Source organism: Myodes glareolus, chromosome 1, assembly GCF_982192425.1.
Source record: "Myodes glareolus chromosome 1, mMyoGla1.1, whole genome shotgun sequence".
Lineage (NCBI taxonomy): Eukaryota > Metazoa > Chordata > Mammalia > Rodentia > Cricetidae > Myodes > Myodes glareolus.
Window position 1 is genome coordinate 137,544,024 of NC_142026.1, and position 26,359 is coordinate 137,570,382.

Here is a 26,359-nt window from a genome sequence, read left to right on the forward strand (position 1 = left end):
GAGAAAGAGAGAGAGAGAGAGAGAGAGAGAGAGATGGAGGTATGATCCATACCATATTTTAAAAGAAGAAAGTTTTCTCTTTAAACCACTGCTTTGTAACTTAATCACGAAGAATAGGAACAGAATAGAAAAATATCAGGAAAAGAGTTTTATTGCCAGTGAAAATTATTTACACTTTTAAAGTTGTATGAGGCAGACAAAACTCCTTGGTAGAAATGAAGCTTTGAAGCTGTATTTCTCTAGCTGTAGAATCTCTACTGCAACCTTTTTTCGTTAAGAATCCTTAACAGTAAGGAACTTATGTTCCAGCAGATGGGGATGTCAGTACACACAAGAGCATTTAGTGACTAAAATGTGTTGGGAAGTGATCTGTCAGAAAAGAACCTTTTATTCTTTACTTTGTAAGGGAAGAGTTGCTCAGGATGAGTTGAAATTGCTTGTGCTTCCATTGTGGAGTGTGCCTAAGGTGTATCTTTAAGAAACTGTATGTTGGCTATTTAATGTAACTAGCAGATAGATTACACATTTTTTCTCTGCAGTGTTTTGTTTTTATATCATTGAAAGGTTGTTGGAGTGGGAGAACTAAGCTACATACTAAGCACAGCGTTTGGGCATAAATCCATACAGTTCTGGATCTTAGATCAAGTGATTGTTGTTTAGTAATATCAGAAAAAAATGAGTCATAATTCACTTTTAAGTTTCATATGAAGAGAAAGTTCTTTTCAGGATCATAGTTTATTACAGCTGTAAAAAGTTATCAGCAGTTAACCCGTCATCTTATCTCACTTTATTGTCAGAGTTTATAGCATTATATGATTTCTTGTCTCTTTTTTCCTTAAGTAAATATTATATATTTTGTTTTAAAATGTCTTACAGTTATTGAAAAATGCTGCTTGTTACTGATTGAAAAATATGTGCCTTTTTAAGTTGATACATTGAAATTGTTTTTTTATAGTTTATTATATTTTTTCCAGCTATAAAATACCATTGTTTCTCAGTCACTAGAAATTAAACTCCCAGTATAAGGCGAGAATGTGTCTTTTGTTACTTTGTTTTTATGTGGAGACCTAGGGAGGAAGAACCTGACAGGAACCTTGGTATAACTAACTATACCAACTTGCATTTTAGATGTTGATTTCTTTTTTCTGTGATTCTTATAATATAGAGAATTGAATACAGAAGTTTTCAGTTTTGGTAGGAGTAGTGCTGCATTTCTCTTCAAAAGGGAGAAGAGTAGATGAGAATGCTCAGTTTGCCATGCAGTGTGTTGTGGCACAGTTCTGGGTGGGGAGTGGGGGCATAGGCTGGGAGGATCTCTGAATTCAAGGCCAGCCTGGTCAACCTGGTGAGTTCCAGGACAGCCCAAGGACTAAGTAGAGAGACTTGTCTCAGTAACAAAGACAAAGAATGGTAAGTTTGATATGCATATTTTGAATATTTCTGTAAACTTCTGAGGAACTTGAATTCTTTCCTCTTACTAATTAGCAGTTGTTGGAAAAAACTAGACAGATTTGTTTTATTCTAAACAAATATTCCTTCTCTTAAGAAAAATTTTAAATATTTGTTAAAAAGAGAAAAACCACGTATAATTAATAGGTACTGACTTTTGGTGAATTTTTTTCTAGGCCTTAATAATGGATGTGATAAAATTGAGTTCCTACTGAAATAGTATCCCTGTGTGTTGTTTCTTTAAAACAAAACAAACAAACACAATGCACATTTTCCCCTGTGTATCTTTTAGCTCCATTTTTTTTTTTGTTGTTGTTATTGGCATTTGATACTGTCAAAGTGTATTAGTTACTGAAGCTGGTGGGTTTTTTGTTTGTGTTCTGTGGTGTAGTGGTTGATTTTTTTTTTTGACATACCACTTTGCTTTTATGATACTTCTATATATAATGTAAATGATTTCGAAAGTCTTTTACTAAGTCTCAGAAAACCTTTAGTTACTAAATATTGTGATTGGGCCAGTGAATACCAAATTTATAGTGTGCAACGCATTTAATGTGGTTTTGGTGCATTAAGTAGAAAATGATTATTGTGATGTAGTAGTGTTTTGAATTGCAGAGAACCCTATTTGACATACTAATTTTTAGTGTTTAACATACTGAAACTTTATTGTATTAAAAGTATGTGTGGGATATTATGAGGGATGTATGAGAACTTCAGAATTGTTCCACAGTTACTGAGTAGTTAAGGTAACTAAAACAAACTAAAGCCTGGTGCTAGAAAGATTGCACTTTTAGTCTGGGAGGTTCTCCAGTGGTTTTGAAAAGTGGTGGGCTTGGTGTTCTCAGAGGACTTAGAGGATTTAAGTAGAGAAGAGTTGTGGGATGTGCACTAAACCCAGGAACAACATTATGAGTATAAATAGAATAAATAGTTCACTGTGAATTTAACTTTAAATACCTGGAGTTTATGCTTTAATTAAGAGATAACACAAGAGCTGTTGAATGTGTTTTCTTTTCACAGCTTAGTTGTTTCCCCCTTGACCTGCCTCCATATATCTGCTTTGAATCTAGGCTTTCTTTAGTTTTATGAGCATTCAGTTATAGTGCAATGCCTTAATGTGACAAGTTGCTGTACTTCTTACTGCTGTTTTTTCCTTTCAGATTTTTCCCCCTTTGGTTTTGTCTCCTTTGGGGTACTGGGATATCTTATTTTTGACGGAATCAGGGAGACAGGGTCTCATGGCTGGCCCCAAAGTCACTGTGTAAACTAAGGGATCTGGTAGAGCGGTGACCTAAGGCTTTGGGTTTAATCTGTTCTCAAACAAACGATTGCTGTTTTTGTTTGTTTGTTTGTTTCCCACAGAAATACTACAATTCTGAAGTTTTGGAATTGAAAAGAAATTTGCAGCTCAGTCACAAAAGTATGAAGAAATTTTATGGTCTAGACTAGGGGTTCTCAACCTTCCTAATGCTGTGACCCTTTAATCCATATAGTTCCTCATGTTGTGGTGACCCCCCATCATAAAATTATTTTTGTTGCCTCTTTACAACTGATTTTCTACTGTAATGAATTATAATGTAAATATCTGATACATAAATATCTGGTATGTGTAGGATATTTGATACATGACCCCTGTGAAAGAGTAGTTCAACTCAAGTTGAGAATCACTGGTTCTAGACAGTACTGTTTTCAGGAATGGTAGTTTGGCTCTTCTGCAGAATGTAGCTAAGAATACTATTAGCAAGTAAGAGTACCTACCTGTAAACCTAATCGTTAAGGAGGATTTTATTTAACTGTTAATTTATGCTATGTAGCGGTCTACCTTCAGATGTGAAGTCTCGATTATTTTAAATTTTATTTTATTACTTAACACATCTCCCAAGTCTTATTATTTTTAACTTTCTCCAACTAGGAACAAAATTAAGCATCCAGTTTATAAACTCATACTATCATTAAACCAATGTTTAACCAAAGACAAGATGCTCTTGTTTGTGTTGATAGTTTCTGTTGCAGTTGCCACCTGACTACCATTTAGTACCATTTGTGTTGATGTTCTGTATTGATTATACTTTGTAGACAAGATGAAGCTTCCCTAAATTTTGAAAGGTGTGATAACTTGAGAGATGTCTCCTAAAGCATATTATGTTTTTTCTCTTGACTTAAAAATATAGAAAGGGGAAGTGAGGACTGAGAGTCTGTCTCCATTGTGTTCAGCCCAGTACTGGGTTGGATGAGTATATAGAAAGTGAAATGTGTTGGATAGGAGAATAATAGTAATTAAGGAAGATCAAAAATAAGATATGAGTTTGAAAACCCAGGTTAGTTTTTAGGTTAAGGTTCGCCTGAGGCATCTTACTGGATGCTAGGTATATAGAGATGAGTGAGATGCAATGATCTGGAGACGATTTCCCAGAACATGCCCATTTGTAGCTAGATCCCGCAGAATCTGTTTCTCTCTCACCCGCTGGTCCCTGTAGCTGCTTTAAAGTAATCATTCAGAGCCTTAATATTAGTTATAATTGTTTGGCCAGTGACTCAGGCTTCTTCTGGCTAGCTCCATGTATAAATTGATCCATTTTTTTTTTATAAAATAATCTGTGTGTGTATTACCCCATGCCCTGTGGCTTACTGGTAATATTCTTGGATCTTACTCCTTAGACAATTGTTGGCATTCCCCTGACTTCGCTTTCTTTCTCCTTCTCTCTGTTTGGATTTCCCACCTAGCTGTATTCTGCCCTCCCATAGGCCAAATCAGTTTCTTTATTAATCAATGGTAATAAAACATATTCACAGCATACAGAGGGCATCACCCAACTTTAAGGAAATAATCTTATTTTCTATCAGGAACATGGCAATTTCTTTGAGGGACATATGTTTTATAATCTGATAATTCTTCTTTCTAAAGCTTAATTTAATGTGATATTGAGTTTTTTCCTTGTCTTTACATTCTAACATGAAAATACCAACTATGTTTATATGAGATATGAATTTTTGGCTTGCTAGCCAAGTTTGTTAAATGCTAGTTACATAGCTAATCTTTAAAATATTAAACTTCACAAATGAGTAAGATTGGTTTTCTAAATATATTAACTAGTTTAAATGTAACTATTTGAGAAGTATTTCTTTTCTGACTCCTCTCCACCAAGTATATCTTCTTTGTAAAGGAGCTGTCAGGTAGGAGCGTTATGTAAACATTTGTATTTGACTATTGGCTATGTGCCCAGATGGTAAAAGTTAAACTCTTAAGCCATGAACTTGTAAACAATGAAATAAAAAGATAAGCTCTTAATTTGTCTTTTTATTGGACTTTGGAAATATTCTAGACTCTGACTTCATCTTTGCAGTTCTTTACAAATTTCATGTTTGGGAGCAAGGAGAATTATACCTCTGTAGTAGAACGCTCCCACCTGTTAGTACATTAGTTGTGGTTTTCATCTCTATCATGGGAAAGTAAGAAAAGTAAGTTAGAAAATTAAAATTGAAACATTGAAAACTGAATGTTTAGTTACATTTTCTCTAAAAGCCTTAAAGCACAATATTTCCATAGAATTTAATTTCCTTAGGTTGAACAATTGTTACAGATTTTCTCTGTGTGATAGGGTACTGCAACTGGTTGAGGAAGTTAATGTTTGAATGGATATGATGGTTTCCTTAGAAAGATCTTGCTGTTAGCAGTAAAAAATGTTTTTCTTATAGTTCCTGTGCAGCAGGCCATGGAATAAAGCACATTTTTATAATAAAGGTGATGAATTTAATCACAAACTGGCAGCCAAATGGAAACTGCAGGCCTTGATACGGGGAGAAAATTGCCTATAAAGCAACTCTTGAGAGAAGAGGCTTTAAATTTATCCACCCATTTCGACATTGAGGAGAACAGAAATCAGAGGATACTTTGTTTGCCTGCTTAGTTCAGATGAATGACATGTGAGCTTTTTACTTAAAAGCTAGAGACAGTTTATAGTTCCTTAAGCTTAGGCTTTAGGAATACACTTGCTTTTTATTAAATATTTTAAACATGGTTGCCGTTTCAGTACTTGATATTTCTAATGAATTAAAATCCTTTTACTATGCTTGTATTTCATGTTTCTTCTGTGTATGTGAGGAACTGCACTATGTATGTGAGAAAGTGCACTTTTTTTTATGTATACAATATTCTGTCTGTGTGTATGTCTGCAGGCCAGAAGAGGGCACCAGACCTCATTACAGATGGTTGTGAGCCACCATATGGTTGCCGGGAATTGAACTCAGGACCTTTGGAAGAGCAGGCAATGCTCTTAACCACTGAGCCATCTCTCCAGCCCAGAAAGTGCGCTTTGTATAAGAAACTTATTGAATGCCATTGGTCATTACTTTAATTTTTTTGAGTTCTTTGAGAATTTTGTACATTGTATTTTGATAATACTCATTTTCTTCCTCCATCTCTTCTCTGATCATTTAATATCATTTAATATCCACTTTGTGTCAAAAATTTTAAGAATCCATCACATTCTTTAGGTGTCAGTACTATTTTGTGTTGTACCTGTTTATGCTATAAAATTTAAGCATAATGGTGGAACTTCTATTATGGGAATCTAAGCTCATTTCCTTTTATTTACTCTAAGTAATTAATACTTGTCATTTCTGAAGAGTAACACAACCCTTGATAGACTATAGAGTATTTGGAGTGTTTAACTCTTGAGTCTTGTTTGGTACCTTGTAGCATGCATTTTGAAGTACCTTCCCTAAACATCCATGATATACATTAGTAGATGGCCATTTTAGATTCAGAGAATTACTTGTGACAAGTGAAAACTGAAACCCAGCCAAGGATATTTAATGTTCAAAACGTGAAAGTGCTAATGCAAAATCTAAAATGTTGTTAAGAATAAAATTATTAAGCTGGGTGTAGTGGTACACACCTTTGATCCCAGAACTTGGGAGGCAGAAACAAGGTGGACCTTTGAGTTCCAGGCTTGTCTGGCCTATGTGTGAGTTCCAGAACATCTCGGGCTACATAGTGAGAGTTTGTCTTGATCACCCCCCTCAAAAAAGCAAAAAATCAAAATAAAACAAAACAACAACAAAAAATGGGGGGGGCAATTTAAAATTAAAATATTAAAAGTGTGGGATTTTAAAGGGAAATAAAGATTATTTTGAGGTTATTAGATTAAATTTATTAGATTTCTTTTGAATATACACCACTGATGAAATTGATTATTTTCTGGCAGTACAGTATAATAAGTATGGAGAGTGTTTGTGGTAACTTTGTTCTCAAGTGAAGAGTGAGAGTTCAGTTTTTAAAGCAGACATAGGAACTTAATATTTGATGATCATGGACAGAAGGAAATGTTCTGTAGTCAGGAGACAATTTATTGAGGTTATAGATTAGCAATATGAAAACCAAGAATAGTGTTTCTTTTAAAAATACTAAAATATGAAACAGTAATTGCATCTTTTTACTGAAAGTAGTTTTATTTAATTATTTTTAAGTGCTAATAAGTCTTTGGAAGAGTGATTATATTACGTCTATATGAAAGAAGACGTTAGCTTGTAATAGTGAACATAGCCCCTCTTACCATCATTGAAATTTGCACTGAGGGTACAGAATTAAACCTTAAATTTTAGCACTTGGAGGCAGAGGCAGGTAGATCGGTTGAGTTCCAGGGCTACACAGGAGAAACCCTGTCTTGAAAAGCAAAACAAAAACAAGTTAAAAAAGAAAAAAAATAGTTAATGCTGTCATTCAATTATCAGTGACACATTATTGCTTGTCCATTTGTTTCACTTGATTTTAGTAAGCTGTGGCAACTTATAAACGTAGACAGAACCATGATTAATATTCCAGTTGTGTGAACTCTGTTCTGCCTGACCAGACAACTGATGTATGACAAGCTTTATTTTATTTTGAGTATTTAGATGAACGTGTGACTGTGTCTTTACATTACACCTTCATTTTCCTATGCATGACTTATGTGCAGGTAGTGTGTACTGGATGCTTTGCCCAAGTAGTCTTTTAAGCCAGCATGATGTTATACACCTTTAATCTCTAAACTTCAGAGGAAGAGGTGGGTGGATTTCTCTGAGTTAGAGGATAGTCTGGTTCACATAGTGAGTTCCAGGCCTGCCAAGGCTACATAGTGAGACTTTGTGTGTGTGTGTGTGTGTGTGTGTGTGTGTAAAGTAATATTACTTTTAAAAGGTTAGTTTGTGAACTGATAGTTTGTTTAGTTCTGAACAGAGTTGGAGAGTCAGTTTTTCTCTATCTTTCCTGGTCCTTCCTAATATGGAATTGAATTGTCTTTCACCACTAATTACCTCTCTCAGGGTATGTTGACTATAAGTAGCTTGATTTGACAGTGTCACTCTGATGGAGGAGGGTTATCTGTCTATTGTGTTATTTTTATTGGTCAATAAAGAGACTGCCTTGGCCCCTTGATAGGACAGAAAGTTAGGTAGGCGGAGTAAACAGAACAGAATGCTGGGAAGAGGGAATTGAGGCAGACGCCATGGAGCCAGCCACCAGGTCAGACATGCTAAATCTTTTCCGGTAAGCCACCACCTCGTGGTGCTACAGATTATTAGAAATGGGTTAATATCAAGATATGAGAGTTAGTCAGTAACTAACTCTCTAAGAGATAATGGGCCAGGCAGTGCTTAAATGAATATAACTTGTGTGTTATTATTTCTGGGACTAAGCTAGCCGTGCGGGAGCCGGGTGAGGAGAAAAGCAGGCCTGCCCTACAGCCCCTCACTACATCACTCTGTGAAAAAGTACTTTTCTTTTTACTTAAAAACTTGGCAAAGGCAGAGCTGCATGGGCTTTGGTGTTCTTTAGGGTATGACATTGAGATCCAGTCAGACCTGTGCTATTCCTCTTTTATCAAAAGAAAAAACAGCACATCATACTTAGAAAAGATGTACATTAGGTTCCTTTCAACACTATTTACTCCATTAACGATTTTCCTTTTAAAAATTATGTACATATATATGTATGTATAGTGTATGAGTGTTTTGTCTGTGTGTATGTCTTTTTACCATTGCATGTTCTGCCCACGGCGGCTAGGAATGGCATTTGGTTTCCTGTGACTGAAATTACAGACAGTTGTGAGCTGACATGAGGGTGCTGGGAATTGAACCTTTGTCCTTTGGAAGAGCAGCCAGTGCTCTTAATTGCTGAGCCATCTCTACTATTGATTTTCTTAAAATGTGTTCACCCTATGTTTTGATGTTTGGTGCACCTCTTACTGATGCTGCCAGCATCTGCGAGTTATCACTTCCTTGCTTAGAAATAAATATTTTGGGAATTGCTAGTGTACGAATCCTTCTCCTGCCTATGAAATTACCCAACTAAAGACGGTAGAGGGGCTTGGTTGTAAATTACTGTGTAGTAAAGGTTAGTTTCTAATTCACACCCTATGGTCATCTCCAATAACTAGACTTCACTAGTTTTCCATTTTCCATGTGGCAGTTCTAGTGAAGTACTGTTTGGAATAATTAAATAGACCTATTATGTTTTTGTTTCTTGTTGAATAACTTAGCCCTACCAAGGTAGGCCTTTGGTGAAGACAGATGTTTGTTTGTGGAAGTTGAATTTGTTCTGAATATTTTCAAGAAAACATCAAGGAACAAATGCCTAATTTGACTGGTAACTTACTTGTCTAAATCTTAGTGTGGCTGCTGGTAAAATACACAACTGTTCATTGACTTCTTTGACAGTTCTCTGAGTAAAATAGAAAATGCCTAGAGGAAGAAAAACAGAACCACTTGGCTCCCAAAATGGGATTAGTAATCAGAAAATTTAAAAATATACTAGTTTTGTGAATTATGCCTTTTATTTTATGTCTTTACAGCTACTATTTCTTTAAGTTAATTTTGTGTCATCTGAGTGATTAGAAATTCAGTTCTTTCTGCTTTTGTTTTCATCTCTTTGTAATGAGTAACACGAGAATTTAAGTGTTTATAGAGTTTAGTATTTTTCCTAGTGTAGAAACCAAATGAAGCCTCTGTCTCTTTTTAGAAATGGCTTTCTCTAGTGTGCAGGCCCTAAGATATATCCCAGAACCCCAAGCTTCATACATTGTTTCTTTTACCATTACCCTCCAACCTATTTAACATGGAAGCCAATTCTTACTCTTGGAAAACTCTAGAGACAAGTTCCTAGTCCCATAGACAGTAGTCAATAGTAACAGAACATCTGTTTTATTCTTAGGCATTGTACAAATATTTGCTGTTCAGAATAACTTGTTCTGTCCAATTCATAAGTTTACTCACAGAAGTTTAATACAAATATAAAGGGAAAAGAAAATAAAATAATTATGTAGATAATACATTCCATTTCTCCTCACCACTACAGACCTAACTTCTTCAAAGTTCTTGGAATGTCTTGTTTTAATTTTTACTCTTGTTTTTTTTAATGGCCTTGAGTGTTTTGTGATATTTAAGAAGGCACTAACTTAAGAATATAGGTGTACAGGAGCCTGGTGAAGTGAAAGATAATCTTTATAATTTAATATTTAGTAGTGTTATTCAAACCATAGAAAAGATGATAGTGGATGATTTTCCTTAGTTATATTGGTAAGTGAGTAGTTTCCCGTTTTTTTACCCTTTTTTATTGACTAGGTAAGTTAAATGTTTTACTAACTAGTAATTTTGCTTCCCAGGGTATTATTTCAAGAGAATCTTGGTTTCTGGTAATATAACATAGCTTGAAGTGTGTAGTTCTAACCCTTTCAACCTGGAAAGGGTTGAGTTCTATGTGATTTAGTTTGTGGTTGATTGTTAGCCCTTCTATGGTGGGGTATTTGTACAAAGGGAACACAGAAGACTAGTTGGAAACTCACTTTGCACTAAAAGGCAATTTTTCATGGATTGTATGAGCTTCCTAAATATCAGACGTGAAGGAGACTAATAATTTCAAGCGTTTTGTAAAGAAGGTCACATCTGCAGTTGGAATAACTATTAGCTTTTGTTTCTGGATTTTATTTTAGAAAATAGTAAACATTCTAAGCACTTAACATTTAAACAATAAAAAGCTCAAATAATTTGATAAGTACTAGTAAATAGAGTACTTATTGTGAGGAAGATAATCTGTATAGTTAAAAGTTTAATTCAAGCTATAGAAAAGATGATTGTGAATGACTTTGATTTCCTTAGTTTAGTTGATGAATAAGTATCCCCCCCTTTTGTTGACTAAGTTAAATGTTTTACTATGTAATAAGATGTTTTAATGACTTTATTTCTCATGAATGTTCACCTCTACTCACTGGAATAAATGCATCTAAAAGCCAAAGCTAAGACTTCTTACATTTTAATTCTTGATTTTGAAATAAATTTAGATTTGTAAAAAAGTGAAAAAGTAATATGGAAGTTGGTATTAAGTCACAGGAAGTTGTATTTAAGAACAGAAAATTGTTAATTGCTCTTCAAATCTTGCTCAGCTTTTAAAACCAGTCCTTTTAACTTGTCTCTTTCTCTCCCTTTCCTTTGGTTTGAATCATGGTTTCATACAACTCAGGCCTGCCTTTAACTCACTGTGTAGCCTAGGGCTACCCAAACTTCCACATCTTCCAGCCTCTGCCTCCCATGGCCTGGCATTATAGGAGTATACCACTAAGTCCAACTCATGCGTTTTCCCTCCTCTTGGTTTTTTGAAGACAGGGTTTCCCAGTAGCTATGGAGCCTGTCCTGGAACTCGCTTTGTAGTTCAGGCTGGCCTGAAACTCAGAGATCTGCCTGCCTCTGCCTCCTGAGTGCTGGGATGAAAGGACTTTCTTTTATGACACCCTTCTCACGCCCTCTCCTATGACTTCAGTACTTTTGAACGGTTTTAAGTATTGAGTTAGTTTGCTCTTTTATGATTAGATTGAGTTTATGCAGTTTGGCAAGGTCACACACAAGTATTTCAATGTGTCAAACTAGGAGAGTGAGTATGTGTGTTAACTTTAATTGCTTGATTGTAGTGAGTTATATTTGACATTCTTTCACCATGTAGTTTTTTTCCCCCTTTGTAATTAATAGTACTCCATATCCTATGTTGCTCATTGATTTAGCATACACTGCTCTTAACTGTTGGGCCATTTCTCCAGCCCTTGATTGTTTTTAAAATTAGTCTTTAACATGACTATTCATTTTAATGTTTGTATGTTACCGACATGACTCATTTTCACGTCTCTTTACTCTCTCTTCCTTTTTCCCTGAAGATTCCCTTTTCCTCACTAGTATTTCTTCTGCAGCTTACATAATACACACACACACACACACACACACACACACACACACCAAAATCTTGATTTTTTTTTTAAACACTTATATCCTGCAGGAGAAAACATGTGGTTTCAGTTTGAATTCTTTCATGGCTAAATAAAACTCGAGTGTGTGTGTAATACATTTTCTTTATAAAAATAATTTGTTGCTGGACATCTGGACTAATTTTGTGTCTTGGCAATTGTTGTTAATGCTACAGTAAAAATGGGTTTGCAGATCTCTGTGGTATTCTCACTTTGATTCTTAATTTATATTTTTAATTATGCGTAGGTGTGCGCATCTGTGTGCAGATTCGTGCACGTGAGCAAAGGTGTATGTAGATCCCAGAGACATCAGGTCTCCTGGAGCTGGAGTTAGAAATGATTGTGAACCACCTGACATGGGTGCTGAGAGAGTCTTCTGGAAGAATAGCAAATTCTTTTAACAACTGAGCCATCTCTCTCCAGCTCCTGATTTTAATTTTTTTGGGTTATATATTTAGGAATGGAATAGCTATATCATATGACATTCCTGTTGCTAGTGTTTTGAAGAGCCTTTAGTGATTTCCATCGTGACTGAACCATTCCCACTAGTGGTGGCTGAGGCTTTCTCCTTTCCCTCAGTATTCTTGGCAGCATTTTTTTTTCTTGATGGGTGGCCATTCTGACTGAAAGACAGAATCTGAATGTAGTTTTGAGTTTCCTTCATGTTAAAGGATGTTGAACAGTTTTCTTATATTTTTTGGCCATTTCTAGAGAACTGTCTCCTCATTCCATTTGCTCATCCTTTGAATGATTAGTTTTTTTGATGTTTAATTTTTTAATTCGTGGATTCTAGTTATTAATTCTCTTGTTGACCGAGTTTTCTGTCCTGTGCAAAGAAACACACAGAGGTCTACATTAATTATAAACAGGTTGGCCTGTTTGCTCAGGCTTCTTATTAACTCTTATAATGTATAAGAGTTATTAACTCTTTTAATGTATATTCTTGTCTGTGTTAGCCTCATGGCTTGGTACCTGTTATCGGTGAGGCAGTCTCATCTTGCTTCCTCTGCGGCTGGGTGAAGACTGCATCTTTCCTCTTATCATAATTCTGTTCTCATTGCCCTTCCTCTACTTCCTGCCTGGTCACCCATCTATACTTCCTTCCTGGCTACTGGCCAATCAGCATTTTATTAAACAAGTACAAGAAACAAATCTTTATAGGCTTAAACTATTGTCCCATAGCATTCTCTGTCTATAATTGACAAAACTTCTCTCATTCTGTAGGCTATTGCTGTTATTTTTTCCTTTGTTTTATAGAGGCCTTTTCATGTTATATAATCCTACTTGTTAATTCTTGTTGTTTCCTGGGCTTCTGGAGCCCATTTCAGAATGTTCTTGTCTATTCCTGTACCTTGATGTGCTTTCCCTGTAACATGTGAGAGATTCCGGTCTTGCATTATGGTCTTTGATCCATTTTGAATTGTTTTTGTACAGGATGAAAGATAGGGATCTAGCTTCATTATTTTATGTGAGGATACCCAGTTTTCCCACACCTTTTATTTAGAGTGCTCTTTCTCTAATATACGATTTTAGTACATTTGTTTTAAATTTATGGTTATAGCAGTGTTGATTTCTGGATCCTGTGTATTCTGTTAGTCCTGCTGTCTGGTTTTGTACCACTGCCATGTAGTTTCTGTTGGCATGACTCTGGTAAACAACTGGGTGCCGATACTTCTCTCATTGTTGTATTTGTTGGGATCGCTTTGACTTATTTAAGGTGTGTGTGCGTGTACGCTGACAATAATTTTAGAATTGTTTTTTTCTAGTTCTGTGAGGAATGTCATTGAAATTATAATGAGCACTGACTTGGCTCTGAAAATTATTTTTAGTTAGATAGCAGTTTTGCAGTATTCTATTCTAGGTGTTTCATGGGATATTTGTTCATTGTATATTGCCAGTTGTATCATGCCTTCTAAAGTCTGTATTTAATGTAGTTTTTAATGTAGGGAATTACCAGTGGCTTGAATTTATTTTTTCCTTCCTAGTTTGAAAGCAAATGCCTCTAAATTAAACCAGCTTTAATTTATTTAGAGCAAGGAAAATATCCCACTAATTTGTATTGTATAGTATATTGTTTTAAATTGTATTGTATAGTAACTTGTTTTAAAATTTATTTGCTTCAATTTTGTGAATTTGGGTTCTTAAGGGTTGTGAAGTAATACATTCTATGGTCTTTTTCTGCTAAAATAACTTTTCTGTGTATTTGGTATTCTGAGTTGGATTTTTGTTTGTATTTTCTTTTGTGGAGGCCATAAAAAAGAGCTATTAATCTTACGTACATATGACTACATAACAGCTACCTCTTTATGGAGGTACTTGTCTTTCAGATATAAATAGATTTCTAATACTGTTCTAAGATTTAGTAATCATCATGTTAAGAAAAACTGACTTGCGTAATCTTAGCTAGTAAACCCCTGCTTTGCCGTTTGTGCTGGTATGTTACTGTAATGTCTATCAAAAGCTGAGTTGCGAATAGTAGAGTCTATTTAAACTTGTGCTGAGAGCTGAAAACGTTTATGCTTGTGTTCCTTATTAAATCTATGTGTGATTAAAGCATGTTTATAAATATTGACTCTTATTTTACTCAAATCAGTGGAAAATGCTAACTTAAAAACTGAGTGGTCATGATCAAGTAAAGTGTCATCTCTTTATGTCTTTGTATGTTTCTCTAAATCCCGGTATAGTACGCTGAGGTATGCCTGAATGGATTTAAGTGTGATACACATAGAAAAAGCAGATGGCTACTTAGATAAAATGCTTTTGTCTGTGATAGTCCAGCTTCCTTGGTAGTTTTCTGTTAGGAACAGAATTAACTGACAGTTGAACTTAGTAAAAGAGGGGGAAAAAGTCAAAGTAATTAAAGCAAAGAAAGGGAAGAAAGGCAGATGGCATAACTAGATCCAGTTTTTAGTCATAGGCACAAATAGTTTTGTACTATTAGTGAATGAGACCGTGTAAAAACTGCACACCATTGCCTGTGCCACACCAGAGAATATGTATCTAGTGTTGATATTTTATCAGGTAGATAAGTATTTTGATATCCAAGCTCTCAAAATGTGTGCTTTGTGAAATTGCAGTCATTTTGACTCAGAAATTAGTCAGTGGTAAGGAATGTCAGCAGATAAATATCAGTCTGGAGGGGTATAAATAGTAGAAAGTAAACAAGAAAAAATAAAAATTGTTGGTTACTCTCTGAGCAGTAGTTTTGGAGAATGGGAATGGTAGAGACATGTCACAGCTCCAGCAGCAACATGTTCACAGTGTGTTACATTTGCTAAGACATTAGTGATCTGCAGGGAGTAGGCAACTTTAGCCTTCATATTATCATCTGTTGTCATGAAAATCATGTATGACTTTACGCTTTTAAAAGAAACTTACAAATTGGAGTGTTTCTGAATAAACTGAAGGGCGTGGAAACATGTTGAGTAGTTTACAGTATACTTGTATCACGGAACTTTCCTGAGTATTTATGAGGTTCCTAAGTGGCAGTGAGTGGCTGATGTTTTAGGAGTGGGAGTTTTAGCTCAAAAACAAAACAAAACAAAACAAAAAACCAGCAGCAACAACAACAAAAAAACCCAACAATAAATTTAATACTTAGAACTCCAGAGATGTTTTTTTAACAAATTGTCTTTCTTAATCATAGGAATATTTAATTGGAAGATAAATGCCCAATTTAGAAGTTACTGTAGTAGAAATTTTAAATACTAATGGTTCAAAACTTTGATCCCTCTGAACCATTGTTGTAGGTAGACTATTGTGGATGTATGTGGAGCATTTCAGTATTATTATGTAATATTTGACACAGTTGTTGTGAGTCATTCATTTGCTTTGAGGACTAACTTGTTGCATATGTCTGTGATGATCTACTGTGATCATTCCAACTTATTAGGATTGTGTTAGCAGAATCTCTGATTGCTATGACTTTAGGGAATGAAACGTTTTGAACATAGGGGTTTTGGAAAAAGTACTAAATAAAATTCAGAAGAATTGGATTGAATTGAGCAATTCAGTAAGTGAGTTGTAGTAACATGAGATACAGGTTCACAAAGATTAGATCAGAGACCTCCCAAATTACAGAGTTACTGTTAGAACTAGAACTTACAAATAGTATAGCCCAAATTGTTGAGGCTTTTCTGTCTAGAAAGGTGGTATTCATCTGCTCAGATTCAGCTATGAATTAGTTTGTAATCGGGAGGACTACAAGTATGTTTCAGTTATTTACATTCCTGACAGCCCTATTTTCTAAATAATTTATATACTATTATTAGAGTGATAAATTTTTAAGACTGAGAAGAGAAGTCAGGGTGCCACACTGACCTTAGACTCAAGGTCTTTGGAAATTTTAGAACTGTAACTTGTGTGGATCTGGGAGGAGGGGGTATGTGCGAATATGATCAAAATGAGTTGTATGAAATTCTCAAAGAATACAATATTATTTTAAAATAATATTTTAAATATTGACCTATTCTTGCATTTATAGTAACAAGCTCCCCTCCCCTAAGATTGAATCTTGGGCCTTGCACATGCTGCCATATCTCTAGTCTTCCCCTTTGTTTTGGTGTTGTTTGTCTGTTTTGGGATTATTTAGAACCGCTTTTGCAATTATAGCAGTAAATACCATTTCCCTACTCTCTATCTCTTTCCTCAGGGCTGAGAGTGGAAACAAGGACCCACATTACTGACTTATGCCCCCCAGCCCCCCACTTTGTTTTGACCGCTTTTTTCCCCTTCTTTAACTATCAGTCCTACTTCTTTTTGTGTTGTTATTTAGGTACTGTTTTCCTCTTCCTGGAATGTTGCTTTATTAAAGTTCGTGTAGTTCTGTCAGTCTCCCTTTTTCTTTTCAGAGCTTTAACTGCTAAATTTGTACACCTCACTCAGACTTTGTCTAAACTTGGTATGTGTTGTCTTTGAGCATTTTGAGTGTTTTAAAGATATCTAAAATATCCAAGATGTGTCCAGTTTAAATCTTATTGCAGCAGATTATTTATAAAGAATAAGGGTTTTGGTATTTTGTCTTGTGTGTTCTTATGACAAATAAAGCTATTTAAAATGACTGACCTCATTTTTAAGCGTGAGTGTTTTATGTAAACTAAAATCTATGTGATTATGATTAAGAGTCTCTGTTCTGAAGTTAGTTTTAATAAGATGTGTAATTTGGTTGATGTAATTTGATTTATGGTAGAAATGAAGGCTGTCACCTTGTAAACAGGCTTAATCCAGAGAATGACAGATAGGGCACCAGCTGTTCATATTATATCAGGGACGTGCCCCTTCCCCTTTTCCTGGATTAACAAGGTCATACTTTTGTCTAACACATTTGAAATTTTTACTTTTAACAGAAATTAGCAGAGTACGGAAAGACATGTACAATGACACATTAAATGGCAGTACGGAGAAAAGGAGTGCAGAATTGCCTGATGCTGTGGGACCTATTGTTCAGTTACAAGAGAAACTTTATGTGCCTGTAAAAGAATACCCAGATGTAAGTATATTTGTTGTTTTGTTCATTTTTTCCTGCATTACACAATATGCAATTAAGATCACTTTTATATTTATTAGTTGCTTTAAAAGTGCTATGTATGAAATTGGAAATGGGAGTAATTTTATGTGACTAATTAAACATTTTCTCTTTAGTGTATATTTCCATTTGGTTTTTGCTATGTCACTTTGGGAAGTACTCATGGTGAAGACTTTGGAATTTCAGACTTGAGGTCAAGAATTGTGGGAAGACTTGTTCTGAATGTTCAAGTTGAAGTGCATCTCTGGTGGTGTTCAGTCTGACCATACAAATCCCCAGCTTGGACCATGTATTCTTTCTGTAAAATGAGTCCTGGACTTCATGGTTCTTCCAACTCTGTAAAGTTTCTATGGAAAGGACTCTTACAATCTGATTCCTCCTTTTCCTAGTCTTCTTTAGTCATTTGCTCAACCAGTCTCTATCTAGTATTTGTCTTTTGGAAACAGTCTCCTCCTATACAGGCTGATTTTTGAAGTATGCCTTTTGTTACAAAATCCTGTGTGGTAGGATTAATTCTATTTCTCTTAAATGACTTTCCCACTTTTTTTTTGGCTTTTAGGATAAATCAAATCTATTCCCCGCTTCAAGATCTTTATGTCATTTATACAATGATAGAGTTTTCATTGTGACTGGCTGTTGCTTTTCCTTAAGTGTGGTTGAGTGTCCATCTCCACCCCTCCCCTAACCTTGGCCTCTCATGCTCCACCTCTACAGTACTGTTGTCTGGTGTTTTAGTTTTCTTTCTCCCTAGCACAGCAGGGCTGGAGGTGTGGGGCCTTCAGATGACCCTTCACAGGTGTCACATATCAGAAGAAATCTTACCTATTAGATATTTATGATTCATAGCAGTAGCAAAATTACTATTCTGAAGTAGCAATTTAATTTTGTATTTGGAAGTCACCACAACATGAGGAACTGTATTAAAGGATTGCAGCATCAGGAAGGTTAAGAATCTCTGCCCTAGCAGAATTTATTGTACATAAAACAATATGTATAATACTTTTAATATTTGTTAATTCGCTGCCATAATTTACTAGTGACCCTGTAATACTAATACATAGTGACTATTCATTACTTACTGAGTACATAAAGGAAAAATAATGACTGCTGTATTTGAGAATATCTATTGAAAAAAAAAATGGAAGAATGACTGATATTAGAAATAGTTTTTGGACCCATTAGTTTATTCAGACAATATTAGTTTGTAGGTGGAGTATAAATGTCTTAAATGGGGGGTGTGGAGTTTTGGTATTTTACAACTTGCAATTTTTAGCACACCTTTCTTTAGTTTATACATTTGCTCTATTTTTGTAAGTAGTTTTTGTTGCAAACACACACACACACACACACACACACACAGAGAGAGAGAGAGAGAGAGCGAGCGAGCGAGCAGGATAATCTTGCCAAAAGTGGGTTTTGTTGAATGATTATAGGTCTTGTAGAAAATTAGTGACAAGATTTCAAGATTTTGTGGATCTTGTCACTGGAGAGCCTTGCTGTTAGATTGTTAAAGATATACAAAGTTAATCTCTGAACTCTTTAGGAATGTGCATGAATGCATACATACATATTTACACAACAAGAATTAAATCTTGTCTACATGTTATTTTGTAGGATATAGAACTTCTCATGTTTTTTAGTCTTAGTTGATAATTGTATAATCATCAATACAGAGAATACTGCTTCATATCAATGCATAGTACAAAATGGGAGAAGAATTTAGGGCCCTTTCATAAAGTGTTAGAAATCTTGTCTTAATTTCTAGCCAACATTCGTTCGTCAGTTAAAAAGTTTCTTAATTTATTTTTATGTGTAAAGGTATTTTGCTTGCATGCATGTATAACACCTGCATGCAGCCCCTCTGGTTGCCAGAAGAGGCCGTTAGATCCCTTAGGAGTGTAGTTGTAACTGGTTGCAAGCTATCATACGGATGCTGGGAATTAAACCTGTGTTCTCTGGCAGAGCAGCCAGTGCTTTTAATCTGATGCATCATCTCTGTAGGCAACCCCCCTTTCCCGGTTTAAAAAACTGAAACTCAGTTTCTAAAAATCAAACATTCTAAGACAATATAGTATAAAGATAGAATTGAGTCTTACTGAGGAATGACACTCAGAAAATAATTATCTTTCTTTTGTGTAACGAAACCATGATGTTTCTATAAGAACAACAAACTTTGTTCATATAGTAAAAGCACTGCAGTTCCTAACTATGGGTTTTGAATCTTCCTGAGGTATTTCATGAAGCATTCATTGGCATTGCATGGCTCATTTGGGTCTGCACAAACATGAGAACCTGACCTTGAACCCCAAACACCTATACAAATAAAAGCCAGAAAAGCCAGACGGTATATGCCTATAACCCCAGCACGGTGGCACAAGAGTGGCAACACATGAGGATCCCAGGGACTTGTTGACCATCCAGTGTAGCTGAAACACAGTTTCAGGTTCAGTGACAGATAACCCTGTTTCAAAAAAGTAAGGTGGAGAGGAATAGAGGAAGACAACCACTGTCAACCTCTGACCTGAGTACACAGACATGCATTCACAGTTGTACACATTTACTTACATATGTACAGCACATACAGAATAAAAATAAGATCTTGTTATTTTACTTTTACCTAAATTTATGAAATGTTTAGATTACATAGTTATCTGTGGTAGTTGTAATTTGTTAATGTATTTTGACAGTGTAAAACTGTTTATGTTTTAGATACAGGAATTATTATTGACTTAAAGCTTCAGAGACGGCTAGATTTTATGACTTGTTTTTCAGTTTGAATTTTGCTGCTGCTGCTTCCTCCTCCCCCTCCTCTTCCCTCCTTCCTTCTCTTCTTTTTTGCTTTATTCTGTGCAGAGGTATATTGAGAACCTACCTGTGCATATTTGGTTATACTGAATTTCTGAGGATAGTAGTAGTTATTATTTTAGTGAGTTTCAGTTGAGTATGGAAGCAGTAAATTTTCTTTAGACCTGTTTTGTTTTTTTGAAGTCTAACAATTTCTAATGTCATAAACCTTTTTATAATCTTTAAAATGGTAGGTACTTTATTTTGTGAATTATATATCTTAATATTTAAAGATAGATAGTATTCCAAACAATAATTAAAAGTTATTTTTGGAGACTTACTTGTAAGCAATTGATTGTCAGCCTCAGTTAAGATGGAATGTTTGATTCATCTTATGAATGTATTATGATCTGCTTTGTTAAAACTTTGTTAAGACGGACTTACCAGTAAAATACAAAAGTTACAGGTTTCTAAACTATACATTTCTTTCTTAAAATTCTCACTAAACTAACAACAAAAGAGATCTAGTAGAAAAATTGCAAAGAACACTGTACTTAGCCACATTAACTTTGTGATAGATATTAAAGGAGGAAAGTTGCTGGTCTAACTTATACCCATCTTGGGAAAATGGAATTTTTTTGTACCTGAGACAATCAGTTCTAACCTCCCAATACCAGATAGGCATGTGGAATGGGCTATGAAGGAAAGTTAATTTTACTTGAACTCTACTGTCCATCTCATAACCTGTTGATTCAGGTTGATATTAATTATTTGAAATGCTTGGATCAAATTTTTTTTTTAGATTAGAAATATTTGCATGTGTAGAAACAGATTTGGAACCTATACCTGAATATGTTTTTGTTTCACATGCATCTTAAAACACACATTCTGAACATAACTTTACTGAACAGTTTTATTGGAACTGCATTTTCAATACAGTCATGAGTTCTGGTATGGAATTTTCCACTTTTGGTAGCAAGGAGTTTTGTATTTTGGAGCCTTTTGAAAGTTAGGGATATTCAACTTGTAGCAGTTGTCCTAAATTTGTTTTTTAGTGATTGAAGTCATTTATATCTTCTTTTGATTTAATTGTCAGCAGAAATCTGTCTTTAAAAAAGAGAGAACAAACTCTTAATGGGTATATCAAGGAACTTTGGAACTAAATTTGATTATTTTGTTGGGAAAGTGTAATTTGTCTTAACAGATCTAGCTATTTATACCAGAGCAGTTCAATTGAGAATTCCTGAAATCAAGTTTCTTTATAACTTGGCTATGCTTTCACATTGGTAAGATTGATTAGTTGGTAGGAATTTTTGCATTTTAAAAATTTGTGCTGGTGATTATTGTTGAAGCAGTTAAGAATCCTTGTTACTCCTTCAGTGGGCCCAGATTAGGTTGTTAGCACCCGTCCCTCGTCCTCTGCAAGTACTATTCATGTACATGGCACACAGGTATGTATGCAGGCCAAACATTCATAAACATAAAATTAAAAATAAATCAACCTTTAAAAAATTATCTATGCTCTGTTATTTGTGGTTAATGGAGGAGAGGTTCATTTTTAATAGGGTCTAAATTTTTTCATTTATGGCTGTATGTATCTAAGTAGTATAAATAAACTGTTTAGAATTGGAAAATAAATTAGAGTTATGAAAGTCTAGGTCTGGGTATATGGTCCAGTGGTAGAGTTTGTGCTGAGTGTGTTTGTCATTCTAGGTTCAGTCTCCAGTGTAAACCAGCTAGTCCTCCAATGAACCAACCAATTGTAAAACTACCACTATCACTAACAAAACTAAAAGAAAGCTTAAAATAAGGCATGAATATAAATCAAACATTTTGTATCATTTAGTCTAGAAATATTTGTGTGTAATCTGTTGTAAATAACTACAAAATAATATGAAAAAATAAAATATTTGCTCAGTCTTACCACTTGCACTAACCAGTACCACTTGACCAGTTTCTTTCCACCTGCTGATCCCCTCAGCCGCTTATAAGCTAACCACTTAGAGACTTAATGTTAATTGTAATTGACCGATCGAGTCCTATTAGTTTATCGCCACATGGCCATGGCTTACTAGTGATACCTTGGCTTATTACTTGCTTGTGTGGCTGGCTCTCCTTGACTCTGCCTTCTTTTTCTCCATATATTTGTTTGGATTTCCTGCCTGAGTATATTCTGCCTGATGTCAATTGGCTGAAACACTTTTACTCATTAACCAATGAGAGAAGCACCTTTTCACAGCATACTGAAGGACGACCTCTTACATCATCTTTGTTCTCATGGAATGCTTAAAGATGTGACAAGCTGTGTAATAATGAGAACCTGAACTTAGAAGTGATTGTCAAATGAAGAATTGTAGAAGGAAGTTTCTGTTCCTGCTCCCGCAGCAGTTCAGTCCCTAATAAACGTCCAGAGGCTTATATTAATTATAAACTGTTTGGCTGATGGCTCAGGCTTATTACTTACTAGCTTTTGTATCTTAAATTAACCCATTTCTACTAATCTGTGTATTGCCACGTTGCTCTGTTGTGCTTCTTCTGTGGCTGTAGGCATCTGTGTCTCTGCTTTTCTTCTTCCCAGAATTCTTCTTGTCTGGTCGTCCTGCCTATACCTTCCTGCAGGGCTACTGGCCAATCCGTGACAAACCTTTATAGTGAACAAGAGCATTATCCCACAGCAAAGAAGAGGGCATGGAATTACAGTGAAGAATCTGAAGATCTCCGCCTCTGTTACATGTAGGGATTAAGGAGGAGGAGGGCCTTTCAGCAGAGTGAGTTACTGAACAGGATGACAGAGTAAAAGACAGTCACTCACAGTAATGTAGGATACTGAACAGGACAGTGTGAAAGACAGTTGTCAGTAAATCAGATACAAGGAAAACTTGTGATATAAAGATCAGTTCTCCTTTTAATTAATAAAACTTCTAACAGATGATGTTTGTGTAGCAAGATGTTGGCTTTAAGAGCCTTTCTTCTCTATGGTCACAAACATATTTTGTTTCCTAGATTAATCTGTAGTCTTAGGTCTTGGACTCACTGTGTGTGTGTGTGTGTGTGTGTGTGTGTGTGTATGTACATGTTCTTTAAAGCCAGCTATAGTTATACAGTGAGACCCTCTATTTTAAAAAACAGAATAAAAAAATGTGACCCCATGGCTAGAAGACTGAAAACATTAATAAGTTGAGGCATGGTTTTCTCAAGCACTCATATTGTAGTTCAGTTAGTTAAAAATTATGCAAGTAACAACTGAATTCATTCTGAAAAACTTGAAGAGGATTTTTAAATGTAAATTATATTAATAATTTAGAATCCCAAGATTGTTAGTTTACTGACCTTACAAAGGAGATACAAGATGGTATTCAGTTTCTGAACTTTTACGATTTTGTCTACTTAGTAATTTCTTGTGCTTTAAAGGTACATAATACTAATAATACATTATTCAGTGTTATTTTGAGAATTTAGTAACTCAGTATATGCATCTTACCCAAAATAGAATTGGACTTACTGTTTTGAACATAATACTCCCTTTTAACACATAAAAATGGTTGCATGGTACAACCCTTGTACTCTAGTTATTTCCCTATTGAAGTGGAAAGTAAAGATAATAACTGATTTTTTTCCCTACAGTATCTTTTACTTTATTGTTTGAAACAAAATGAGGACATGAGTCAACTTTATTGAGGAATTTCTGACTGTGAGTTCTGTGTTGATTGTAACCTACTATCTAATCATTACTGAGGTATAGTTGGCTAATTGTATACTTTTAAGAAACAATAGAGTAGTTTTTAATTTTATTGAAAAAAGTCATATAGTATATTTTGATCACATTCTTTCTCCTTGCCCCAACTCCCCCATATTCTGTTTACCTGTCCATCAAACAAAAACCACTAAAAATAAACAACTTAAAAGCAAAATATCCAAACAAAAGGCACCCCGAAAACAGTGGAGCCTTTCTTCCTTCCTTCCTTCCTCCCTTCCTCCCTCCCTCCCTCCCTCCCTCTGGACGTTGGATCTACCATGGACTCCATTGGGGAAAACTGTTGGTTTTTTGTTTGTTTTTTTTTTACAGGCATCATTTGTAAGTAGATTCTTGGTTAGGGGTGTGAACATACGTATATCAGTCCTGTTGTGTCTGGATAATACTTTTGGAGTCAGCCACCACCTCTGGATCTTAGAATCTTTCCTCCTCCTCTTGTACATGGATCTGTGGGCCTTAAGGGGAAAGTGTTAAGGGCTCCAAAGTCAGTCTTTCACTGTGGCACATTGTCTAGTTATGGGGCTTTTGTGTTAACTACCAACTTCTGTAGGAAGAAACTAGAAATCTGTCATTAGAAGTCACTTTATTGCTATGTTCCTTTAGCAGAACAATAGTAGTGCATTTTTCCCTAGGTCCCATTACATATCTAATCTCAGCTTCGTGGCCACTTTAGCAATGTCAGCTAAGGGGCTCATCTTATTAAGTGGGCCTTAAATACAAGTTAAAAGTGGTTGGTTACTCCTGTAACATTTATGCCACTATTGATTCATCATATCTTGCAGGAAGGTTGCTCTTGTATGTTGCAGCATTATAGTGGGTAATATTAATAATTTTTCTACTCTGGTAGATGCAGAATACTAAAATACCATGAATGCTAGTCAGTAGGGATGAAGCCTCTAGTTGGGCATCATCTTTCTCTGTGTTTGATGACATAAGTAATTTTGTATCTTCAACATTAAAATCTTACCATCAGGTTTTAGAAAGTAGCAAATAGTAGCCTTGGCTGGTCATGTTTGAGGAAGTTTATGGGGACCCCATCTAATGTGACTTTTTGATACACATTGTGAAATGATACCACACTCAAGCTAAGGAAGAACACATCCATTGCCTCACGTGTGTGTGGGGGGGGGGTGAGAGAGAGAGAGAGAGAGAGAGAGAGAGAAAGAGAGAACAAATACTTAGTCATCATGTTATATCCAGAACTCCAGAATTTAGTCATGTAGCATAATCAAAACTTTATACTCTGTCACTTAGCTACAGTTTTAATAGTACTGTGTGTATGCACATATTGGTTGCAGAAAGGCAAGAAATGGATGTAGAGTCCCTGGAGTTGGAATTTCATGTGGTGAGCCATTTCTTGTGTAAATACTTTGAGCTGAACTCTGGTCCTCTCAGGCAGTAGCAAGGCCTCTTAACTGCTTCTCTCTAGCCCCCAACTCTTTGAGCATTGTGTCTTCAGCATTATCTCTATATATTTTACCAATTCTCATAAAATACTATTCTGTTTTCTGTTCTGTGAACTTTGATGAGATTCCCCATATGATTGAGATTATGCAGGATTCATGCTTGACTCTCCGTGCAACGTCTTCCAGAATAGTTTGTATTTTTGAAAAATGACAAGATTTTCCTTTTTTTTATGGCTAGATAGCATTTAATTTTTATTACCCATTCGTATGTCAGTAGACAATTGAGTCATTTTCATACCTTGGCTAGTGTAAATAATATTGCCGTGAAAATGGGGTGTGCAACTTATCAGCACATGATTTAATGTTTGTATGTCCACCAGGTATGAGATTGCTGGTTCTGGTTGGTGGGTTTGTTTTTAATGTGTAATTTAATGTGACATTCTTGTTAGAGATTTGATCATTTCTGCTTGTGTTTGTTTCTCAGTTTCATTAGACTATTTTTTGCTAGTTCTGTTTTTAATGTTTTGAAGAACTTCCATATTTTCCAGAATTGTACTTATGTATATCCCCATCTGTAGGGAACAAGTGTTCCATTTTCTACCATATCTTTGCTAGCATGTAATCTGTAGCGATCGTTACAACAGGTGTGAGATGGTGCCTTGTATGCTGACTAGTGATGTAAGCTATCCTTTCTTGTGCCTGTTGGATAAGACATTTCTCTGTTTTCTGTAGGAGACTATATTTAAGACCTTTGTGTATTTATTTAAAATCAGGCTTTTGTTGTTATTATTTGTTTTGTTGAGTATTACCCTGTTCTGGATATTAGTTTCTTACATATGAATGGCTTGTAGATATTGTCTCTTACTCTATAGTTTGTCTTTTCATTTTGCTAAATTATGTGTGTGTGTGTATAAAAGCATATATATGTATATATATATACATATATATGCTTTATTTTCTTGTTAATAGTTTCATTTGTTTTTGTTTTTGGATGCCTGTTTTTTTCAATATTTAAAAATCACAGCCAATATTGAGGAGCTTATTTATCTAGTTTTCTCTTCCCTGTTAGGTGTGGTATTGTTGCATTTGTGTGTTGGGGTAGGTGTACATTGTGTGCACAGACATGTGCAGACAGAGGTTGGTATGTGTCTCCCTTGATTGTTTGCTACCTATATAG

General features: G+C 35.2%; 1 protein-coding gene across 7 annotated transcripts in view; it reads left to right on the forward strand.

The window, feature by feature from the left end:
* The window catches only part of Qki (QKI, KH domain containing RNA binding), a 113,160-nt gene that overhangs the window by 11,116 nt on the left and 75,685 nt on the right, over positions 1–26,359 (forward strand). For all 7 annotated transcript variants that reach the window (XR_015001126.2, XM_085687439.2, XM_085687444.2 and 4 more), the window contains exon 2: positions 17,060–17,202. Coding sequence is in view for 6 of the 7 variants with exons in the window: in XM_085687439.2 (XP_085543565.1) it covers positions 17,060–17,202 (143 nt within the window). In the remaining variant the exon portion in view is untranslated. The remainder of the gene's footprint in view (positions 1–17,059; positions 17,203–26,359) is intronic.